The 23,682-nt window shown below is 43.4% G+C and overlaps 3 protein-coding genes across 4 annotated transcripts; 1 reads left to right on the top strand and 2 right to left on the bottom strand.

Moving 5' to 3' along the window:
- Positions 1-1,505: 1,505 nt before the first annotated feature.
- Positions 1,506-7,807, bottom strand: drap1 (DR1-associated protein 1 (negative cofactor 2 alpha)). 2 transcript variants are annotated; one of them, XM_075451632.1, is made up of 7 exons: positions 7,363-7,798; positions 6,727-6,799; positions 6,330-6,423; positions 5,683-5,808; positions 4,992-5,082; positions 4,788-4,876; positions 1,506-3,033 (listed from the first exon to the last, which is right to left on the bottom strand). In XM_075451632.1, exons 1-7 carry the CDS (start codon positions 7,402-7,404, stop codon positions 2,844-2,846), a joined length of 705 nt encoding a protein of 234 aa, XP_075307747.1. In that variant the 5' UTR covers positions 7,405-7,798; the 3' UTR covers positions 1,506-2,843. The 2 variants fall into 2 exon arrangements, with proteins under 2 accessions (XP_075307747.1, XP_075307748.1); XM_075451633.1 differs by lacking the exon at positions 5,683-5,808 and having other exon boundaries at positions 7,363-7,807.
- On the top strand, positions 7,130-9,665 carry c19h11orf68 (chromosome 19 C11orf68 homolog). Its single transcript, XM_075451631.1, has 3 exons — positions 7,130-7,707; positions 7,944-8,016; positions 8,432-9,665. Exon 3 carries the CDS (start codon positions 8,483-8,485, stop codon positions 9,224-9,226), a length of 744 nt encoding a protein of 247 aa, XP_075307746.1. The 5' UTR covers positions 7,130-7,707; positions 7,944-8,016; positions 8,432-8,482; the 3' UTR covers positions 9,227-9,665.
- On the bottom strand, positions 9,158-22,229 carry rela (v-rel avian reticuloendotheliosis viral oncogene homolog A). Its single transcript, XM_075451628.1, has 12 exons — positions 22,206-22,229; positions 21,934-22,102; positions 20,184-20,219; positions 19,873-20,018; positions 17,818-17,963; positions 15,983-16,074; positions 15,429-15,563; positions 14,090-14,194; positions 12,054-12,269; positions 11,860-11,940; positions 11,669-11,752; positions 9,158-11,375 (listed from the first exon to the last, which is right to left on the bottom strand). The coding sequence occupies exons 2-12, from the start codon at positions 21,938-21,940 to the stop codon at positions 10,519-10,521; spliced, it is 1,905 nt and encodes a 634-aa protein (XP_075307743.1). The 5' UTR covers positions 21,941-22,102; positions 22,206-22,229; the 3' UTR covers positions 9,158-10,518.
- Positions 22,230-23,682: the final 1,453 nt, after the last annotated feature.

Below are 23,682 nucleotides of genomic sequence, written 5' to 3'. Positions count from 1 at the left end.
TCAGCCAACTCGACTTTATAATGTGGCACATTATGAATATTAATCTTCAGTCTTTGGGTTGATGAAAATATTAGCCACAGTACATATGAATAATTTATCACAGTGTACAGTTAAATGCAATTACCAAGATGAAAAGCCTTCCGAATAATCAAATAGAAACCCCTCCTCAAACAAATAAACACATCTACTGATCTGTACAAGGACCAAGCACAAGAATAGGAGTACACACACCCACAAACAAAAGATCCTGGATCCAGACCAGCATCAAATGTTAATCACTTCTAAGTCGTCCCCCCCCCCCCCCCCCCCCCCCCCCCCCCCCCCCCCCCCCCCCCCCGGTAAAATTCTCATGAAAATCCATCCATAACCTTTTGAATAATCCTGCTTACTTGCAAACAAACAAACAATACAGAGAACATAAATATCTCATACAACATCTAACATGGTGGATTGGAGAAAGAATTAAAAGCTCGAGCATTACTTAAAAATACCCAAAAGTACAGATCTGAAAGGACGATAAACTGCGTCCCAGTGCGACCTCTGACCGAGGGCTGAAACACGATGATACATTTTAGACACAAGGGATCCGAGCAGAGGCTTTTAACTTAAAAAGCTTCAGGGAAATCATTCCCCCCCCCCCCTCATGTGTTCCCATGTCTCTGAACGTTGCAGGTAGCTTGAAAGACAGTGGCTTTCATGGGAGGGGATGGGAATCAGAGGGCCACCTTTGGCCCCGTTGGCTGCCGTGTGGAAACAGTGTGCTTCCTTCTGATGGCTCGCCTTCCCCTCACTCCCCCTGCCCCGCTGCTGCAGTTTGTTTGAACACCAATCCTAAAGTCAACCACCTACACCCCGATCCCACCCTCCTCCTCCGTCCCACACAGACACACAAACGCAATCCCCCACCCTCCTCGCAGTCCGCTGAGTCAACGCTTGTGGAGGAAGGATGCAGTTGTTTTTGCGATCTGGGATCCAAGTTGCTTGGCTGGGAGGTCGGGGGTGGGGGGGTAAGGGAGGGTAGTGGAATTTTGACAACAAAATGGACTGTTTTTAAAAATGAATAAAGAAGTAAGCGCAGTAAGAAGAGAAAAGAAACACTCAGGGGGGCCCAAGTGTGCCAGTTGCTACCATGATGGTAACAATCGGCTCTCTGTGAACACCTTTCCACAGACCTGTACCGTCTTGCACTTATCTGATTCGAATACCAGGAGGAGCCCGCAATGCTGACAATCATGGGACAGATCACCAGCATACGTTATATCCATAGGAAACTTCTATTTTGCAACATTTTTGAACAGAAGCGGATCAAAAAGGGAAGCGCAACATCGAGTCAGGACAACAAAGCATGTGAAACTCAAAAATGAAGCGGGAGCAGTTGGGTTATATTGGCCAAAAGAGGCGGCTGGTTTCAAAGTTTGGGGTTGAACAAACGCCCGTTCCCGTTCGACTTTAAACCATTTCTGGCTTCAATTTCCAACATGGAAGACAAACATCCAAACTGCAACTTTTAATTGAAATATGAACTTTATTTCACCCATACAAAATAAAAAGAATGTTAAAAGTTTACAATACATTGTGAACTGTCCACAACCATTTCATAACAGACCGACACACAAATGGGAGCCCCTTCTCTGCTGTCATTTAAAACAATTTAAAAGAGGAGAACAGATGATGAAGATAACGGCGCAAAATTTGGAGGGAGGGGGGGGGCCAAAGAAGAGGACAAAGAAAAGAAAAAAAAAAAACTTTAAAAACAAAGTTCTGGCCCCCGAGCTGCGGTATACTGTGTGCATCTCGTGGGCAATTCAGGGGGGAATTTTAATGGTCGTATAAAATAATATACAAGCTCCAGCTGTCAAACTGACAGCACCAAAAAAAAAAAAAAAAAAAAAAAAAACGAAATACAAATCATTAATCCGCTGATGTGGTTGAGTTCAGGGCTGCTGTTGAGGAGGTTTACAGTTCTTTTGATAAAAACAGGAATTAAAAATACAAACTAATTCCAAAAGAAAAATGACGCGGCTCGCTCGTCGACAATAAAAATACTCCAGCTCCCTCGTTGATGCTGGCCCGTTGACGGGGCCGGCCGACGGGATGCGACACCAAGGTAATGTAGAGCTCACAAATCTCAACTCGAGCGAGGATAACGCGACAATGGAACACTTCAACGGTGAGACCACGACCTCATCCCCCTTCGACAAGTGCTCACCACCTACCAAAATCCTCCACACATGGTTTGCCCCAAACTAGTCGCAGCCGGTTTTTTATTTTGTCTTCGCGTGAGAATCAAAGGCTGGAATCGGGCGTTTTAACGACCATTTGCGGAATTCTTCCAGCCAACCTGAGGGTCCGAGCAACTGATATGTTCGCTTCACATCTACTACGGAGAATTCAAGAAGAAGGAAAAAAAAAAAAAAAAACAGAAAAAATAACCCGCTATGAGGCAACACAAACCACACCTATCCTGTCTGCAGGGTTCATGGCAAAAAAAAAAACGTGACGACTGCCATTTTCACTAGTCCAAAATCAAAGCAACTGACTTGTTAAAAAACATCCTCGATGAACTCTTTTCTACAATAAAATAAGCCTTTAAAAAAAAAAAGAAAAAAAAAAAAAAGAAAAAAGAAAATTAAAACACATAATATACAACTTTGTCTCTTACAGCTTGTTTCGTTAGTGGGCTGCAACGAAGAGTCTTTACCTCCTCTGGTTAGAGCAGCCGCCAGATTGACTTTACAATTGGAAAATAATGTTGAAAGATTCTGTATTTCTGTGTTTGTGTGTGTGCGGGGGAAAGGGGGAGAGATGGGGGGGGGGGGGGGGAGAACGGGGGCGAGGGGGAGCTAAGAATCATAGTCTTCGTCATCGTCGTCATCCTCGTTTTTGTGCGGCACCGGGGCTGGGGGAGGCGGCAAGTTGCTCATCATGGAAGGATGAGGGGCGAAGGCCATGCTGCCTGGAGGCTGAGCTGGAGCCAGGCTGTTCATCGACACCGTGTTGCCCGTGTGCATGTACTGGGGGGGCGCATTTGAGCTGCAGGGACACAGGCAAGAACGTGAACCGGGTGTTACAGTCTCCCCCTTCAAAATCAACTTAACTCTTAGGCAGCGCTACCTTTTACCATTCCTATATGGTACAACTACCATCTCTTGCAGTTGGGGGACAAATATATATACTGATAGGGACGGACATTCTGTTGTAGATTTGCTGCCGTGCTTTGAATCAGTTTCCTGTCGGATGGCAGAGTTTCAGCCAATCTTTAGCCGTTTCAGAAGTCTATGCATACCTAATCCATACTCCCATGTTCTTTTTAGAGAAAAGAAGCTTTCTCTTGCAACTCTGCCAAACAAGCCACACTTGTTCGGTCTTTTTCCCAATTGTGCTGTGGTGAACTTTAACATTTAACATGCTAACTGAGGCCCATGGAGTCTGAGATGTAGCAGCTTCTCTGAGTAATGCACTGTATGATTTTGGGGTGAACTTGCTGGGAAGACTGTCAACTGTCTGGAATGTTTTCCCTCTAATGAACAATCTTTCTCACTGTAGAATCATGGGCTCCAAATAGTTTGGAGATTGTAGTCTGGAGGCCCTCTAACCCTTCCCAGATTGATGGTGCTGATGTCTTTGTCTCTTTGTCCTTGGCACTGTGTTAACACACATCTGGATGCTCCAAACCAGCAAAGTGACAAAACTTCTGCTTTCTATAGAGGTGCTCGCACCTGCTGATGATCAGTTCATCAAATGCATTTGGTTATAAGCACCTGGAATTAGTTTGTGACATGCTGTTTCTGCATCTAGTTTGTTTTCTGAGGCTGTATTTACATCATTTTTAAAACCCAGAAAGGATCAGATCTATTTTTTTTTTCTTCCAAAATTGGGTCTTTATACATAAACGTGTGTACGTTCTTTTCCACATGACTGTATATCCTCCACTTGCATTAAAGTGATCTGTGCAGTGCACATGGGACTCAGCAAAAGGTCTTCCAGTTGATTCTAGTGGAGAAACAGCACCACCCAGTGGTCTTTTCTTGTAAAGCCAACTACAATACTTTTCTGGACAGGAAACGCTGCTTTTCAATAAACTGGGCTTCCAGTCGTCCTGCAAATCTGTCCCCGTTTGTTTCCAACAGAGAATACAAAACTTTTTTAGGGAAGAAACTGTTGCTTGCACATTCCAGCACTTTACACATGAATTGCAGAGATGATAATCAACTAAAGGGCTCAATTTAGGAATGAGGGGTTCGATTTTACAGTTTTTTTTTTAAACAGTCATTCATGTATTGATTATTCATTATGATGCCATGATTAGACTATTGTTGTGGGTCAAATGACACCATCTCCTGTTGTATTTTTTTGGTACGTTTCCTAGAAGGGAGTAGAACTGATGGAAAATTCCACCACAGGTGGAGAACTCCAGTGGGTGGAAATCCACCAGAAAAGGACCTTGGACTGTTTGACTGTTTGGACTGTAAGTCTGTTTGAGTCCCAGAAAAAGGCAGAAACACTCAATATTTTCGAAGTCGTTGTGACTGCAGCGTAAAAATAAAAGCATTTTAAATTATTTTTTTCCAACGAGAATGCCTTGGAATTACTTTTTTTGACAACCTTTATTGGAAGCTAAATATATAGAGAGGCGCAATAAAAGTACGATGATGGTTAGGGGTTAGAAACCCGCCGAATCCCTCTTTAATATCCCTTCACTTACACTTACAAATACACTGGGCTGCCGGTTCTTAGGTGCAATTCGCCGTGAGCGTGTAGACGCAGTCTGGATAGCAGCATCTTACCTGTGGAACCTGGATGCAGACTGCTGATTTGTGCTTGAGTGAGAGCCGTCCTCCTCGTCGCCGTCTGTCTCGCTTTCTTCAGAGTCATCCTGTTGCCACAGCAAGGGAACACAACTGTGAGCGTTCGCACCTCAAATTAGCCCAAACAAAGTGCCCACACTGCAGACAGCTAGAAGCCAGCCGGTCAGCAAACCCCTCACCCACCTCCTGCTCCGACTCTGTTCCGGACAACTTCTTGTCCTTGCCTTTGGAGCCGGCCCCTCCGTTCTTGCGACCGGAACCCGGCCTTCGACCCCTGAGGAGCAGATATGATGATATGCCAAAGTAGTTGATGTTTCAAATGAGCCGCGTCGCGACCAACAAAGACAGTTAGTGGAGAAACCTTCCCGACAGGTTAAATAAAAAGTCTCACTTCAAACAGCTGTTTTAAACAACAAAAAAAAATACAGAATGTCCAATTTTCATAACTTATGAACAAATAAAGAGTAAATTTACAACGGATATCCTTCACATCACCATTAAAGTGCCTCCAGAAGAGAACAGCGTGACCAAATATTTTGAAACCGGTTACATTTTCAGTTGCCGCGACTCCACCAGCCTCATCGACGAGGCTGACTCAAAATGTTTAAACATTAGGAGCCGCAATTCAAATTCTCTTCCAAAGTTTCCGCAGGAAAATCAGTTGAGCCAATAGTGATGTTGTTCTCTACAATTCCTCAATAAATTCTCTGAGTCTGTGGTGAGACAAAAAAAAAAAAAAAAAAAAAATAGAAGTGTGTTCCTGCTCTTTAATTTGACCGTTTTTTTTTTTTGCAATTTTGTGAAAAAGTCTCTCACTGGTGAGATTCGCCGTGTCAGCGCAGGTCTCGACCCATTAACTCCTCGACTGAAATACCTGCGTGAGACTTTTTCTCCTCCCCCCTCAGTGTGGTTCTCTTCCCCATCGCCCTGCATGTCGGGCACCGTCGCCACCAGGTCTTTCAAGAAATCAAACTGTTGCTCCAGCTCAATGCATTGCTTTCTGCAAACAAATACAAACAGTTCTCAACCCGCCGCCTTCTCAACTGGCCTCGCCGTGGAGCCAAAAGTCCGCCTCGCGTCGAGCGGACAAAAAGATAACTGGAAATGTGGTAAAAATTAATTTCAGTGGCACACACAATCTGAATTAAACAGCAAGATTCCCTTGGACGCTTCAAGCTTACTGATTGCCAAACATACTTGAAAATACAATGGATGTGGCAATGTGTTGTTAATCGGCTTAGCGGAGCCGTAGGAGTCTACATGCTCATATCAACTCCTACTTCATACTGCTTATATGTAGGTTACCGCTTATGTGCCGATATTAATCGATAAACATGAAGACAGTCGTCTTTATGAGCCTCGTCCAACATCCTGATGTGAGAAAACACTGCAGTTTCTTCAGTCTGGACCCAATTTTCTGGAGATTCTTCAGCCGGACCAGTTTCAGTCCTCCAAAACTGTTTTAAATCCAAACACAGTGCCACAGATTTATACAGACGCACGCAAACACGCAAGACTTACAGATGTGATGTTGTCATTGTCTTTGCATTCCTCGATTGGGTGACTTGACAGGCCTTCGTAAGCAATGATTCCAAAAAAAGCTCAAGGGCTCTAGCTGATGTCTCGGTTAAGGAAATTAGAAGGCAGTGGGCCGAAGTGCGTTATACAATAAAAATAAATTTCGCTTACAGGCACTAGTTTCTATGGTAACCCCCACAGAACCTTCCAAAGGTAAAAACTGAGATTCAGGGACAGCAAAAAAACAAACAGATTGCCAAAGCTTAACGCAACAGTGACCCACTCATTGTAATGAACAGTACAAATGTATGTCATTGTCCATAACTTATACTATCAGATAAGAGTGCCGATGACATACTCAACAAGATTTTGATAAAAGGAATTTTGGCAAGAAGGATACAAATAATAACAGGAACTGCTGCGGCAACTTTGCCTATTTCTTCATCTGTCTGCATAATCTTCTTAATCCTTGCCTAAAACGAGAAAATGTATTATTTTACATGTCAGTGAAAACAGTAACTCAACCGTTTCATCTCATGTATTACAAGCAGGCTTTAAGGTGCTTCTTTTTTTCAAAACACAAGCCAACATCCGAATATAACATATTCAAGACCCGTGTGCAAAACGTATGAAAATGCCATTCTGGTCAGTTATTGCGCAGTGTAATCTACGAGCTGCTCATTAAGCAGTCCGAGTTTAAGAACAGATACTATTTTGTACACCGTTCCATTTACCTTAGCTCAATATGCTAAAAACAACGATATTAGCTTGCTAACTTATGTCGCACCATTAGAATGTGCCTTAGAAAGAACACCTTACAAAATAAGTTCGCAAACTGATTGGAACGCGACGAGCTCTCAGTGATCTAGTTTCACTATGATGGTAAATGGCTTGCGTTTCCTCGCTCACTTGTTTGCCATCTAGGCAACAAAAGAGGCCGAATCCCTCTTAAGCTAGCTACAATGGCTAGCTTTCCATATTAGTTTGCTAATTTTAGCTAGTTCCAACGCCGGCTCGAGGAAAGTTTTCAACTTACCGGGGGGAATCTTGCATTGTATTTCTTCTTTTTGCTGGGCATAATTAAATAACCTGGGTGGCTAAACTAAAATAAAAAAACAATATTTTTAGGATTATTATTTTGTAACAAATATAATCCACCTCCACCGCACATACACCAGATAGCAGTAGCTATCCGGCTAGCTCGTTAGCACGTCGTCGTCACTCGTTCCTTGTTGCCTGGCAGGCAGGTCAGGTCAGTTTGGTTCCGCAGGGTCACAGCGCCGTCACGTTCAAACAAGTTCCCGTCGTTCCGCAATATTTCCAAGAAAGCAAGGCGAACATATATCATTTTAGACTCGGCAGATTGGCGTTGTTGCATATGGTAAGTAAAAGAAAAGACTGACAACGTAATTTGGATTATCGAAGTTTGATACCTTGACGTTGCTAGAATGTGTGTGTGTTTTTTTTTTTTTTTTTTTTTTTTTAAACATGGTAGTATTACATTATATGTCCACTAATTCAATACAAAAGCTACACAGTTGCTCCGATATTAAATTAATGAGTTGTTTTAAATGCCAGACAACTGAATGGAGGTCCTCATTTTGCTTGTTCGAACAGGGGAACGGCGCACATTAGTGCTGCGCTTGTGCGGAAGAGTAAAACGCTGGACAACAAACTTCGACATCTGCAGGTAAATTTAACCTAACGTCAGACTTTTACGTTGCATTTGCGACGACTTTTTTGTTGCTTGCGTGTACAATGTATAGATTGTAACACCGGCTATATTCGGCAGCCGAATGGAAGTCGTCTATTTTTCTGCACACTTGTCAAAATGTATAGTTTTGAACAAACTGTAAAATGGCTAGCTAGTCGGCTAGCTGTAGCCAGACATTGCTGTACGTTTCCGTTTGTGTTTGGTGACATCATAGACGGTGTTTTGGATTTGCTAAATGAGTTTTGCTAATGAAGGCGGCTAGCTAGAAGCAGCCGTCAACAGTTCAGCTTTCGGCAGAGTTCGGCAGTAAAACAAAGACTTTCAGTCTGTGGTTTAATCATGTGTTTAACACGCAGCACCTACTTCCTTTTTTTTTTTTTTTTTTAATCAGGGAACCTTCCGAGGTTCGTTTATTGGGTTTTAGTTTCACACATACAGCATCATGGAGGAGGAAGAGGCCCCTGGGGATGGAGAGGTGAAGACCACCTTTGCTGCAGAGAGCTATGCCGCTGAGGCAATGGCTGCGGACATGGATCCCTGGATTGTTTTCGACTCCAGAAGAACTCCCCGATCCGAGTTTGATGGTTGGCTAGAGAGCAACAGGCCATCGCAAGTGCACCGATTTGGTGATGAGGAAGGTGGCCTCAGCCCTGTGGGGTGGATCGCCGTGTTGGGTCCCAACCACTGCCCCAGCGGTGGAGATGTTGTAGGTCTCCAGGAAAGTTGGGAGAAACTTTTGGCCAGCTGCCGGCCTGTCACCTTCCAGACAGTGAAAGAGCTGGCCTTGAACCACGGGGTGCTCACAGGCAAATGGCTGATGCACTTGGACCCGGGTTTCAAGTTGGACCACGCATGGGAGTGTGTGGCCAGAGCAGCTCTAGAGGGAAAGATCTCCCTTGTTAAAGTAAGTCCCTTTGATCCCAAGGGAGAAGCCAAGCAAGTCATATGTGCCTATAACCAGAACTTCACTGATGAGAATGAGGTTATAAAGCTGGACTCCATCATCCGTGCCACGGGGGTGAAATGCCCCCTATCATACAAGCCAGATGCTTACACAAACCTGGGAATCTACCGAAACAATCGCTGGAAGCTGTGCCCTACCATTTATGAGAGCAAATTCGACCTGGAGTGCGTGCCCAGGCGTTCCCACATTATCAACAAAGTCACCAATCTCGAAGTAACATAAATCCGTCCCGATAAGAGGATTGTGTAGCGGGACTGTTTTATGACGAGGCCTTTCTGTGCTCTGTTCCGTTTTACTGATGTAAAACAAACAAAAGAAAAATCTGTGTAAAAAAAAACATGTATTTTGATGCTGTCATGGTTTCGGATTTAAATAAGTGAACCGAAACGCTGTTGCTGTTTTTTTTTGCATAGTTTATCTTTATCTTTTTTTTTTTTAATAAAGGAGAGTTCAGTAGATTTTGCTGCCAATCTTAAACTTACAGGATAGCTGAAATCCTTGATTTACATGTTCGTTTTCAGGAGGTAAATTGCATTGTGACAGAACTCTTTGAAGTACACACAATGCTTTTTTTGTTTAGCTTTATTTTTTTGTTTTGTTTTGTTTTGTACTGAGCCACGATTACAGCCTTGCCAAATAAAATATGGTTTTGAAGACTGTCTTTACACGTTTTTTGGGTTTTTATTGCCAAAGAAAGTGTTTTTTTTTGGACAGACAATTCATTCCAACCAAAGACAAATTGGCACGATTAACCTAGGTATATATCTGCTCAAATTACATGTTAAAGAAAGGAGGGGCGGTACAAGTACACCTCCAGCTGTTTTACTACAGAACATTGCAAGATGACAGCGAGGTCTGACACATGTTGAGTTTAACTGCAGTCATTATAAAGTAACAACAAAAACTGATCAGACAGCAGAAGGAGTTCTATCGACAGACAAAAAGACTAATTAACGTTGCATGTTTGAATGTTATTTACATATAGGCCTTCATTTGGTTCTTGGCGCATTCAGACACTAACTGCCGACCTTCAGAGAGCATTAGGAACAGGTAGGGATACTTGACGCCAACGTAGGCTTTCTTCTGGATCTGATCACATTCTTAGAAATGCCAGCCTGCTTACAGTAAAAAAAAAAAAAAAAGAAGGCAGATTGAACTTTTCTGTAACAACAGCTTTAACAGCGTATAAACATGTTACATAAAAAAAAACCCTGACTGTTGAAGCATCTCGATGGATAAGTCTTCCCAGACATCTGGTGGCCGTTCTTCCGCCATGACCGATGCTCGATGTGGGTTTGAAATCCAATTCTGCTTAGCTTCTGTTGTTTTCTCATTTGATGGTGTTTTTCCGTATCGAGAGGTTTTGCTACGTTTTGTCTCCTCCAGCTCTTTGTGTCCATCCTTTTTTTTTTTATATTTATTTATTTATTTTTTATTTGTCTGTATCAATAAAAAGGAGCTTTAGTCCTGAAAGCTAAAAGGGCTACAAGGGTTCTTTATAACGACGACAACCTTTAGGTTTGGTGTCCTGTCACAAACCCAGGCTGGTTCCCACTGTTAAAAATGGAAATGAGACGCTCCTCGTCAGCTGATATCAGTTCATCGAAGTCATCGGTCACTGTGAACCGGTGGCTGTTGCTGCTGGTGGCAAATTCGCTCATATCTTCGCTCTGGAGCAGGCTGACGATGCTGGTGGGATAATTCATCCAGGTGCTCCCTGGGTTACTGGCGGGGTCGGATGTGCTCTGGGACGCTGAGCTGTTTTGTACGGGAGTAGTGGAGCTGGAAAAGGGTGCTTGTTGGCATGGCGGCAACATTGAGGCGACATTTCCACCCTCGCTCATGAGCCGGGAGTTGAGGAGGTCCTCAAAGTCGTCCATGTTCAGGCTGTCCAGGGTGCTCGGCACCTGGGCTTCGGAGAAGCTGGGGAACTCTGGGATGTCTTCATCCGTGATTGGTGCATCCACCTGATACTGAGAGCCCTGCAGCGAGAAGGAGCTGTTGGTCTGTGAGGAGGCTGTGCTTCCCTGAGCAGCTGCTGACTCCTGGGTCATCACCGAGGAAATGTTGGGGAAGAATTCGTGAATATCTGCCATGCTGACGGTCGAGTAGCCCTGGTTGGCGGTGGAGGTGGTGGTGGTGGAGGAGGAGGAGGGGGCTGGTGTCGTCATGGTAAAGGTGGGCACCGGGTTGGCTTTGGGCTGGGGCCCCAGCTTCAGACTCTCCATGATCTTCCATGTTTGGTTTGTAGTTGCCGTAGAGATGGAAGAGGACGCCTCTTCCTTTGGCTGGACCGAGAAGAGCTGGCCTGGCTGACCGTATGAGAAGGACTGAGGTTTTGACCCTCTGGCAGCAGGGGGCGTCTCAGTCACTGGAAACACAAACACCACAAGATACTTCAGTGAATATCTTTCCAGTGTAAAATGTCTCTTTAGTCTGTTTAAGGTTGTTTTTTTTAATTTTTTTTGTTTGGAAGAAAAGCATATACCAGCTTTGCAGTAAGATTAAATTAGTATTTTTATTGTTTTGCTACCAAAAAGAACAATTTACTGTTTGGTTACAGAGCTGTAAAATGTCACAAGGCTTTAGAATACTAAAGGCAGTCCCAGCAGTGGATTGAAGGACTAACCGCGAGTCGCGCAGAGACCAATGAGACGGACTCACCTGCTGGCATGTTCATCGGCTGAGGCTTCGCTGTGACGGTTCTCCTCGCGAGGTTTATTTGGCGTCTGTCTTGTTGGGTGGACACTGAAAATTCAGCATGCATACTTTTGTTACGGCGCAACTCCACCAAAGTTACCATCACAATACGGCAGAGAAAAACAAAACAAAACAAAAATATTTAGTTCACATACCACCGGACACCATGGGCCCCAGCTTCAAGCTCTGGAAGATGTTTTCCGTGCGCTTTCTCTTCTCATTCAGCCGGTATTCATCTGCAGGGAAATCATTTTTTAAAAAACACGCTGGTAAGTCTGTGGAGCTGAAAGCACTTCTTCCATACATTAATGAGAAATGTTAAACACGGTCGATGAAGAAGAGATCTTACCTGGATCGGACGGTAAGTAATGGAAGTCCACCGGCTCGCTGACCTCGCGATCCGAGGGCCGCCGGAGCTGCATCTTGACCTTCACAGGCTCCCTGAGGTTAGTGTCGCGGTAGGGCGGAGTACGAAACACAATGGCCACCTGCCTGTGGACGTCAGCCTGGGAGAAAGTGCCCTTCCCCTCCCAGGAGTCCTGGAAGAAACGCACCTCGATGTCCTCTGCAGGGGGGATGAGAAAATGGGAAATGTAAGCAGATGAGCTGAGAATGGCCTCCCCTCTGATGGTTGCGACAAAGACAACCGTCAGGCACTGGCCACACAGAGGTATCTCCTCTCCAATTCTGATTTAAAAGCAGCTTCGAGTTTAGCAACGACTCGCGATGCCACAAAAAGCTTTCTGATGACTCTCCCTGCTGCATGTCAGCTGCCTGTTGTGGCTGGAAATTATGCCAATCACTGCAGTTTTTGGTCAGGAAAACCAAAATAATTTGCCTAAAGAGCCCAATGCACTTCCTTTGGGACAGTTAATCACTCCTACCAAATAGGTCATTTTTAATCTTTTGGTTAAGTAAAAACACCTTTGTCGTTTTTAAAAGTGATAAATACATTCGGAATTCCACACCAACAACACGCTAAAAAAAAAAAAAAGTTGAAAAAAGGCAATGGGAGACACGGAAAGTAGCGTTCTGGAAGATTCCCCAAACAGCAGGTTCACTGGTGACAGGTTAGGGTGTCAGGGTTGGGTATAAAAGGAGCCCCCAGCAAAGGTTTCCAAGCAAGAGTGGATTGTGGCTCACAGCTTTGTGCCAAAAACTCGGCTGGAGAATCGTCGATCAGTTAAAAGTGTAGTTTTCAATGCAAAAATACAAAGAACTTTGGTCTTTTAACATTGCTGTTGCACTGTAACTGTGTAATATTGTGAAAAGATTCAGGGAGTCCCTGGAAGTGCATATTTCAGCTTGTTTTAAGGAAAAACATACACTGGGGTTCATGTGTGTGACGGCACGATTGTTGCAGAGGTGTATTTTGGGACTTTTGGAGAGATGCTACAACCAAGGTGATGCGTTTTCGTGTTTTTTTTTTCAGCTGGAACAAACCGAACCTCATTCTGCACGTCTGTTTGTGCTCGACTGTCCTGTCTGCGGTCCAGATCATATCCTATAGAAACTGTGCGGCGCATCGCGAAGAGGAGCACACAATAGTCTCTGAACTTCCAAAGTTATCGAAAAGCGTCATCAAAACAAAGGCTGATGTGAACACAATGGGGAACGTGACTCCATCCTAAATTTTTCTTCTCGTATTTTTCTTGGAGTGCGCTGCCGGCGTCCAATTCTTCCTGAATTAAATAGAGCTGGTCAGTGAGGACGCTGGAAATCATTTAGTTTGGCTTAAAATAAAGGTTCAAACTAGCAAATTACAGACTTAAACCTTGGTTACATTTGATATTAGAAGACGGCTAATAAACCGTAAAATGTTCGGTAACACCGGCTGTGATCCGACAGCTACCAGACCAGACAAAGCAACGGTATCGAGTAGCATCTGTTCATCTTGAAGCATCAGTGTTTCCTGCCGACATGGTTCTGTGCGTCGCATTATTACGAAGCACACGGTCCTGGTCACGTTTCTCACGTCAGTGTTAAGTCGTCTCCTATTTTTTGCACTTATTTCAGTTTCAATGTCTCAATTTCAAAGGAGGAAACTGGATTTTTTGAAAGTGTTGTAATAAACGGGGTCATCGCCCTCTTGTGAAAAAAAACAACACAAAACCCTGAAACACAGCGAGCTTGAATGAGCCTCAAGGTCATTGCCTTGTGTATGAGTCAAGCTTTCTATTCGAAGCTCTCTTACTTAAAACGAGCTCGCCCCCGCTCATCTCTTGTGGGCGGGAGCAGTTTTCACCCTTTTTTCAGCTCTCGACTCATCGCCAGCTTCACATCTGCTTTGTCACATCTGAGTTCTATTTATGGGCCGTTTGGCATGAAAGTGCAAGCGGAGCTGTGCAGTCTCGTCGTGCGCTGTACGGTAAAGGCGCATCCTACCTTTTTGCACTTTGTCACACAGCAGAAAGATTTCGTCCCCTCCTTTACAGCTTCCAGAGTTGCGGTTGATTCTGCAGATCTTTAACTCGGCCGTGTTTGGGGCCCCTGCAGGACAGGAAAAAGGGTTTAGAGACAAACCGAGACGAGGAAACGGCTGCAAGCTAACAAATGCTGCAATTGAAATAACCGCCATAGAGCCTTAATACGGAATACGGACACTGTTAAAGGGGATGTGGTTACGATGAAGACTGATTCTCCTTAATGCCGTCAGGCTGACAAGAAAACTTCGTATGCAAAGAGGAAGAAAGAGAGTCTGAGGGAGTGGAAGGTTGCTTCGGCAACACGAGTGAAGGGGATGCTGCAGGCGACTGTAGAGCTGACAGCGTGTTGGAAGTTTCTATTAATAATTCAGCGCCACAGGCTTGATTAGTGAAATAATGGAGTGACATCCCAAATGACGTCCCGATGGCAGCAACTGTAATCTAATCTTATTAGTTACTTTTAAAAAGTAACTTGAACTCAACGCCGAATGGCAGCGACTGCAATCAGAAGGCATTGGCAGAAAGGGCGAGTTTAGAAAAACTCAGGCTCCTTCGAGGTGTTTTTTTTCTGCCTTTTCACAAACCAATGTGCACGTTCAGGCGGAGGGGATCACGCAGTGTCAAACAGTTCTCATTACTCGGATCACTAACTTGACCGATCACATAAACGATCGCCTGTCTCTGCTCCCAGGGAGCCGACGTGCCCCACACTCGCCCACGCGGAAGAATAATCGCAACATACTCAACTGGAAAGAATTCCTGAAAACCGCTGCCCATTTTCTCCTTTCTTTCCTCTTCCCAGAAGGTTTATTGGTTTATTGTCTGTTGCATGAACACGAACAATGTAACCCCCACCTGTTGCTTGTTTTTAAATTTATTTAAATGATTTTATTTGTTTCTCTTTATATTCTTTTATGTATTTTTAATGCTTCTTCCACTCCCTGCTGCAATGCTTTTATTTTATGTAAAGCACTTTGAATTGTTTTGTACATGAATGGGCTATACAAATAAATTTGATTTGATTTGATTTGATTTGAACGGTAGCAAAACTGTTAGGACTAGATGCCGCACCGACTGATTTGCGTAGGCTTTCGATAGGTGGGTCATCCGATCTACCTGTTATCATATATCTATTTATTTATATTAGTATATTTAGATGTTGAAACCGCCTGCCCTTTACACTAAAAAAACACACACACAAAAAAAAAAAGATCCCGTAAAAAGCACACGAAAGCAGCCTCTAAACCAAAGTATCACTGTCAGATAATGAGCTTTGGCGCGTTTGTTTTGTAACTCACTGTTGTCGTAGATGGGCTGTGACACCACGGGCTCAAGAGGAAACAGCTCCCCCGTGGGCAGAGTAATGGAGGCCTGGAAGCAAAGCCGCACCGAATTCAGGTCAAACTCCTCCTCCCACACCTTGGGTTCGGGAACTGTGGCCAAAACAGAGAGAGGAAAAGGGTGGAGGGTGCAATCACACAACACAGCACTCTGGCAACGTACTGCATCCTGTCGAGCACCGGTTACAGCATTTGAGTGTCAATGTTTCAGCTTTGTTTAGTTTGAGAAAGTCATTTTCAAAAGATTTTGTTTTTTTTAATTATCTTATAGCCTGCAGATTAAATCAAACCAAAGAGGAATGGTTTGGCAAAACACTGGAAGTGACTGTGTTTTTCATCACGTAACTGAAATGCCTCTTCCTTTCTCTTATCGCTCCGACATGCTTCAGAGAACAGTCGGCCAACTGAGCCCAAGCCTCAGAGCAGTGAAACCTTTACACAAGTGAAAGCCTGAGCAGAGAAAGGGCGCCGACACAGAAAGATCTTTGTGCGGGGACACCGAGACCACTTACTGTTGAAGGGGTTATTATTGGTCTGCAGTCTACAAGTGATGGCCTCATTCACATCCTTCTTCTTCACACACTGTATGCCCAAGTTCTGGAAACTGAAAGCAAATACAATCCCAAGTCAGAAACCAGAGCCTGCAGTTCACACGCGATCAAAGCTGCTATATATTTATAGTCTTAGCATGAACACCCGAGGACTAACGCTCACTTTACAGCTTCCACGTTTACTTTGGACGCTTCTGCTCCCATTTAAAAATATTAAAGCAACGTCACTTTGGGTTGCTGACCGCGTCTGCTGTGAGGGGTCAGTCTGGGAGAGCAAGTGGAAAAAATACTTTGTGCACTATAATTAGATAAGGCCACTTAGGAAATTCGGTCAAGATCTTTATTTCCCACAATAACGCCGTTAAATGAATAAAACAGGACAACCTAAATCATTTGATCTCCAACGAGTCGCCGTGTCGTCATCGGAATCGATGTGAAAAACAAATGACTAATATACCCTCTGGATTTAATCACTATGCGTCACTGTATTGTCACTTGTCTGCAGTACATGCTGTTTGTTTGGATTTCATCATTGGTGATAAAGAAAAGACAAACACAGTTCCCTCCAGCCAGGAAGACAGCTTCTATTATGCTATTCTAAGTTGAAATATCACATAATTGAATCTATCGTCCAATCCAGACCATCCAGCCCGTCTTTAGTTTATCATTTTATGACTCAACTGAAGCTGACGCTCCCGAAAAAAGAGACTTTTTAATCCGACTGAGGGAAATTCTGCGAGTTGCCAGGTATGCTGTTAATGTTTTGCCAATTTGATCATGCGCGAAGGAGGAGCTCACTCACTCAGCCCGAGGCTAAAGTGCTGGAATGATCTCCGAAAACAATCCCAAACTGAATGGTTTTACTGCAAGCTGCCCTCTGCAGCAGCACAATAAAACCTGGTTGCAATGTCACGCTTTAAAGACGGCACACGGGCCGCCTTTGTCCTGCTGCAGTCTTACGGCTGCTTCGCAGAGGAGGGATGAAGGAGCAGTCATTCTAGGTTTCAAATAGCCACTCCGGAGCTTCACAACCCTTTAGGAGCTTTGTCTAAAGCAGAGATACTCATTGCGCGGCTCCTCAAGCTTTAATTGGTGGTGTTACCGTATAACAATATGGTAACAATAACAATACATTTTTTCAAATAACATACAGCGAATACTGCACAGTATTAAGTATTTTTTATTAAATTTGTGTTTTTGTAGTATTAAGTATTTTTATCAAGTATTAATTAAGGCTTAATGGTGTTTCCTAAAGGGGGCTCTGTTAAACCTGGCAACGCAGCCCGCTTAAACCACCGTCACACTTGACCCAGTGCACGCTAGCTCCTTTAGCGTGCACTGCTAAAGGTTTTTAATTAAAAAAGGGCAAAAACCAGCACAAAAACCATGCTCATCTTGAATGTCTCACTATGATTACAACAACAAACTACAAGTAACATGAAGAAAGTCAGGGACATGCATGCCAGCTTCCGCTCAGCCCAGTATTAAAGGTAGATATGGTCTTAAATGAAAATGTATTGGCTGTGTTGTTGTTTTTTTTTGTGGGATGTTTTATATGTAGAAATGCATATTTGCAAAAGGGGAACTTAGTATGTTGTCATAAAAGTGGCTCTTCCCTTGATTGTGCTCTGCCAATGTGGCTCTTGTGAAAAAAAATAGTGAGTATCACTGGTCTAAAGATATAGCCGCAGTTCTTTCCCGTCCGCGAGAGTCCTAAAATCTAACGGCGTATAACAGGCTTTTGGTGTGTGTGTGTGCGTGTGCGTGACATTGCTGCCACAAAAAAAAAAACCCACCTGTGTATTCGTCTCTCCTGCAGGTCGGCCTCGTAATAGCCATGTTTGCAGTCTTTCCCGACCAGTTCATGCGGATGAGGCTTGTATGGCACGTTCTTCGTTACCAAGGAGATGCGAACTCGCAGGGGCCCGTTGTAGTTGTTCACCTGTCGGAGGAAACATGAGGCTTTTTTTTTTTTGTCTGTTAAGGATGCGCAGGTTCAAAAGGCTCCGTGCCTCAGACCGTATGTCTTAGGACTGTGAATATCTCAGTCACTGAGAAGTAGCAGACACGCAGGGGATTTCACTCCCAGGTCACAGTAGAAATATCCAGCCTGCTCATATTTTTTTCTTCTTCTTTTTTTTTTTTTTTTGTTTTATCTCCACCCACAATTTCAAGTTCTTATCAACCCAGATGTGGGAGGTGGAAAACTTGAGCTCTCGCGGCCAATTCTCATCAGCAGTTGCAGAGTTCGCTGCAATAAAGAGAAAAATGAGATAATAGCGCTCTACCGGGTCTTTGGTCTGATGTTTTATATCCTAAACAGGATATCTGGCTGGCAACTGCCGTTGCTTATTCGTGCTTTTTCCACTCAGAAGCTGGAAAATCCGCATCAGTGGCTCCTCAGTGACTAAAATCGACCTGTTCGATTCGGTGAGAAGTAGCCCACATAAGCAGCAATTCGTAAAGTTAGTCTGAATCTGATAAGCTGATTGCCTTTTCACCAGCCATGTGCAGCAAGTGTTTAAAATACTCATGTGTACAAATTACTCTGATATCTCGCGTACAATACGGGACACATTCTTCAACCGAACACCCTCTAGAGCTTATTCAGAGCTCTGCTGCTCGAGTCCTCACTAAGACCAAAAAAGTGGAGCACATCAGCCCAGCTCTGAGGTCTTTACGCTGGCTGCCTGTCCATCAGAGGATAGACTTTAAAGTTCTGATGCTGGTCTATTAAGCTCTGATTGGTCTCGGACCAAAATACATCCGTGACCTCCTGACCCAGTATGAACCTTTCAGACCCCTCAGGTCATCTGGATCCGGTCTTCTATCAGTTCCCAGAGTCAGAACCAGACATGGAGAAGCTGTATTCAGCTTCTATGCTCCACATGTCTGGAACAAACTCCCAGAAAGCCTCAGATCAGCTGAAACACTCAGCGTGTTTAAGTCCAGGCTGAAGACACACCTATTTTCAGCTGGATTTAAATAAAGCTTCAAATCTGAAGCTTGAGTTTCAAAACTTAATCACATTTTAACTACTGATTTTATCTATTGTTCTTATTTCTTTCTTTTTTGTTTAAAATTTAAATCATGCTTTTCATTTCTAATGTTTTAATGTATCTGTAAAGCACTTTGAATCGCCTTGTTGTTGAATTGTGCTATACAAATAAACTTGCCTCGCCTAAATCGCGCTGTGCCTCAGCAGACTGAACAGGTGTCGGCCAGTATCATTCGGCCTATTTATTTACTTTTCAGCTAATCCTTAATCCTTTTTTTTTCTTTTTTAATCTTTGTAGCTGTTCTTACGCACAGACTGCTGCACGACATATTTTCCAGAAATGTGGAGAGGTTGTGTGCGAGAACGCCGGCGCCTGCGCGGTCCCATCCGACTTCCTGCGGAGATGTTTCCCTTCAGCTCGGTTAAAACCTCCAGCCAAGTGGAGCGGTCCGCGAGCGGAGCAGTTAATCTTCCAGAGAGTTGGCTCTCTGTGTCTGCATGTTGATTAGAGCTGCTGCTTCATACTCTTATGTTGCAATGCAATATCATCAATGCGTTCAAAAACGCGGGTCTTTTTCCCTCCTACATTCATGGTGCGCTTGGCTTCTGACATCACGTACGGTCACACAGCACGAATAAAACAACACTGAGAAGAGAAAAAAAAAAAATCAACTTTTTCAACTTTGATCTGCCACGATGAGCAAGTTTGGATGACCCACAACCGTGGTCGGGTAGTTAACGGCATTTTCTTTGAACTCGAGCTCCAACCTAAGTGGATTAGAGGTTTCACGTTGTACTTCCGCGAAATGCATCAAAGCTCGGAAACATGCAATAAAAGCGGCCTTCCACTCACCTTGATGGCTGGATAGGTTTTAGTGGTGTCATTGCTTTTCTCTCCGGGGATGCTGCCGGCTGAACGTCCCTCACACTTGTACCTAAACCTCATGCCCCTCTGCTTGGGCTGCTCGATGATCTCTATGTATGGAGTTGCTGGCTGGACTAATGGACAGAAGAGAAAAAGTGAGACTTCCGGGAGGTCTTGACACAGTGTAGCTGTGGCTTTAGAAACTAAATCACAGTGTCAAGAATGTCAAACACTGCCTGGCCCCAGATCAAGGTTGCACCAGAGTGCAGTCGTGTTTACACACGAGTATTACTTCTTACCTGGGTTGAGTGGGGGAAGGCCCCATCCATACACACCTGTGGTGACAGAAAAAAAAAGAAAGAAACAGATTTCAACTACTTGTAAGGTGTGCTCTCACTGCCAACAGTTGTTTATCATCTGCGTTACATGAGGCATTACACAGTGCAGATGCAGAGTTTTTTTTTCTTCAAAAGGGCTTCAGCACATATTTGCGGTTTAGTACGAGTTTGTCATTTGTGGTGCGGTCAGGGTGGAAATCTACCAGACTGCGCAGCGTCCAAAGAGGTCGGAGGACGCCGAGAAACAAGGGCCCCTTAGCTAAATATAAGCGCCGATCATAAACCGCCTGCCAAGCTCCAGAGAGGAAGAAGTGCAGAGAAATGCAAACAGTGACAGGCGGGGTGTAATAGCGGTATCAGATTACCCGCTTTGTTGCTAGACGTATTCAGTGGGAGAGAAAAAGCGGGCAGTGCTCTAGTTTCAGGTGCTTGGAAAGACGAGGAAGGTATGACACGAGATCAGGTGGTCAAGGCTCCACCCTTCAGCTCACAAGACAGGTTGAGTTCAAAGGGATGAGTCAAATGCTTTCCAGGCTGTAACATGTCTGCTTTTTAAGCCTCACATCAAAGCAGGTGAAAGTCAGGTAAAACAAGACTTGCATTTGGACTTTAGATCAAATGCACACAATGACTAATGAGAAGTGTCGTTATAACTTAATATACACAAATAAATGTGTAATAATGGTGCGTTCTTATTTGAATCTGTTCTTTTTTTTAGTGGGGGGGGGCAGTTTTAGTTCATATGTGAAAGTGAAAGTACATGTCTACCAAGTCACAACACAGTCTTAAATTATTGGATGTACAGTCATCAAAGCCCAGCTAAACTGTTAAGGTACTTTCACTTCAACTAACGATGCAAAGGCATCACAGGTTAGGCATTGTTTATGGATCTCGATCAGGTATGTTGTTGACATTTTGTGTGATAATCTCCTCTTTCTTTCAACATTCGAGAAACAGACCAATCAAACTACTTTAAACTCTGATGTAAAAAGAAAATAAATCTTGCTATTTAACTTGTCTTAGCTGACAGGGAATGGTATGAAATATTTTCAAAAGGGCGGCTTCTAAATTATTACCAGATAAGCTGCACGTGTCCATATAAAAGTCCTGCTAATACCCTTTTCCTACCGCAATTTGTGTTTGGCTAAAGTGTTCAATCTATATAATTTCCGTCTGTTAAAAATCGGGTGGGCGGTTGCGAGCACCCAGGACCAAATAAAACTGATTTTTAACTGAAACGAAACCCACCTGCTTTAGTTAAATCCAAGCCGAATTCAAGGTAAAGCATGTAGCACTGCGGGACGTTTATTTGCAACGTAATACACGAGTCGAATTTACTCGAATAGATAGCACAACAATAAATTGTGAAACTTCTGTATGTAGTTTGGCCTAAAATCCAATGGGACTAACCCAACAGGCCTCCTGACAGAGCGACACTTAGCGCGTGCCAGGTGACTTGGCGACACACAGAACATTCAAAGGTGTCAAACTATCTCTTGGATTTCGCTCGAGAATGTATTTACAAAAAAACTAATCGAAGCCCTTTTTTTTCTCGGCTTTAATTTACAGACTGGGAACAGACTCCTCCTGTTAGCGCAAAACTCAATGATAGCGGGGCTTTCCCTATGCGCAAAACAACTCCCTGTACAGCTTCACCTCCAGTGTCGTAGCGGAGCAGACACGCCGAAGAAAATAAAACGGCTGCACTTACCGTTCATGGTTGAGTCCAAGTCCGACTCGCCGTTCTTCGCCTACACCGTCTTTTCTCCGTGGTTTGTGTGTTTTGAACAGCTTAAAGTCGATGCAAGAACGACAGTGTGGACTACGAAAACTTCTTGACGCTGTCTGTCGTTCAATCGCCTCCTTCGCTCCACCTACATCTGTGTGCGAGTTTACAGTTCGGATGGTAAAAACGCCGCTGACACATATTTGCATGCTCACAGATTTTCCGGTAAGAACAGCTAAGATACACAGTACAATTACCTGATTTTGAGAACAATGTGCCGCAACGTCTTGTTTGCTCTTTGCGCAATGGATTTCAAAAAGTCAACATGGCGACTTTACTCGTTGAAGAATAGTACATGATGCAATTTTAGAATCTTTCTCTCCACTTTTTTTTGCTTACAATTGCATATAATTTTTATTTAACACATAACCTCTAAGTTATGAATAGTATTGAAATAACAACGAATAGGGCCAATTTGTATATACATGACTTTTTAATAAGAAGTAAATAGACTTACAATCAATATATTATCCTTCTTTACATTTTTTTGTCCTTTCAAAAAGCAATGAGGTTTATTCTTCGAATGGAAACTAATCTTTTCACATCATTGGATGACACCTCACATCACAACACTGTACTGCTATGTAACAACATTTACGTTGTTGTACCACAGTTCTAAATTAAAGTATGTGCTCTTAGTTTGAAGAGCAAAGAGTGCTTCCGGCCTTGCTTTAGCTTCCTAGCTTAACGTAGCAGAACTTCTTCGCCTTTCCTTTACGGTGCAACTTGCCACCACCCACACAAAACAATGCGGAAATACCCGGATGACGCACTTTAAAGGAACCGAGTTAAGTTGTGAGTGGGAGAGGCAATAACACAACTTTCAGCTGTGCTCATAGAGAAGATAGTTTAAGACTGTATCTAGAGTAGTTTGGCAGGGTTTTCCTCTCGAGTAGTATCAAGTTTGAGCGAGTTGAAACGGCCCTCTCAAGCTAAACTACACGTTTGCCTGCCACCAATTTTATATAAATATCAGTACACGTACTGCTATCTGTTCTGCTTTCTTCCTCAGCAATAAATAAGGGAAGAAAAAAAAGTTGAAAATATACTTTAAAAAATACAATTATGAAATTCTAACCAGAAGGGGGCGCTGCAGGTGAATAAATCTGGGCCTGCCACACTGAGGACCCGGCCTTTGATCAAACTGGTTGAAATGACATATGTCCTTTTTGCAAATATACTTATATGCCCACACCGTCACATTATGAATATGACAAAACCTTAACATTAGATAGCTAATATAAGATAATACGGTTGACAAATTAATGGTTCAAACTGAGTTTATGAAATATGTTGATTTTTTTTTTTTTTAGAAGCAAATGCTAATATTACAGTGATGCTTTCCGATGTAATTGGAAACCACACCGTCTATAATTAAGAAACGGCAGTCATGAGGTTAGGAATCGTCCTCTACGTTTGCATTGAGCGTTCATGTTGTCCATCTGCTTTTATACTTTGCTTTACTTTTCTCTCACACTTTAAGATAACACGAAATCTTTTTTGTTTGCTTTTTTTAAATTTGCTTTTTTTTTGCTAGATTAAGCATTAGATATAGCTTAGTAATATTTTCTCATCGGAAACCATTTCCAAGACGTTGAGGACAGTTGACAGTTCTAGATATGGCAATTACAGGCAATCTATTTAAGATTTTACACTGAACCATTACATACATGC

The sequence above is a fragment of the Odontesthes bonariensis genome, chromosome 19 (assembly GCF_027942865.1).
Source record: "Odontesthes bonariensis isolate fOdoBon6 chromosome 19, fOdoBon6.hap1, whole genome shotgun sequence".
NCBI classification, from domain to species: Eukaryota; Metazoa; Chordata; class Actinopteri; order Atheriniformes; family Atherinopsidae; genus Odontesthes; species Odontesthes bonariensis.
Note: the sequence above shows the minus strand (reverse complement) of the source record. Positions and strands in the feature narration are given on the sequence as shown.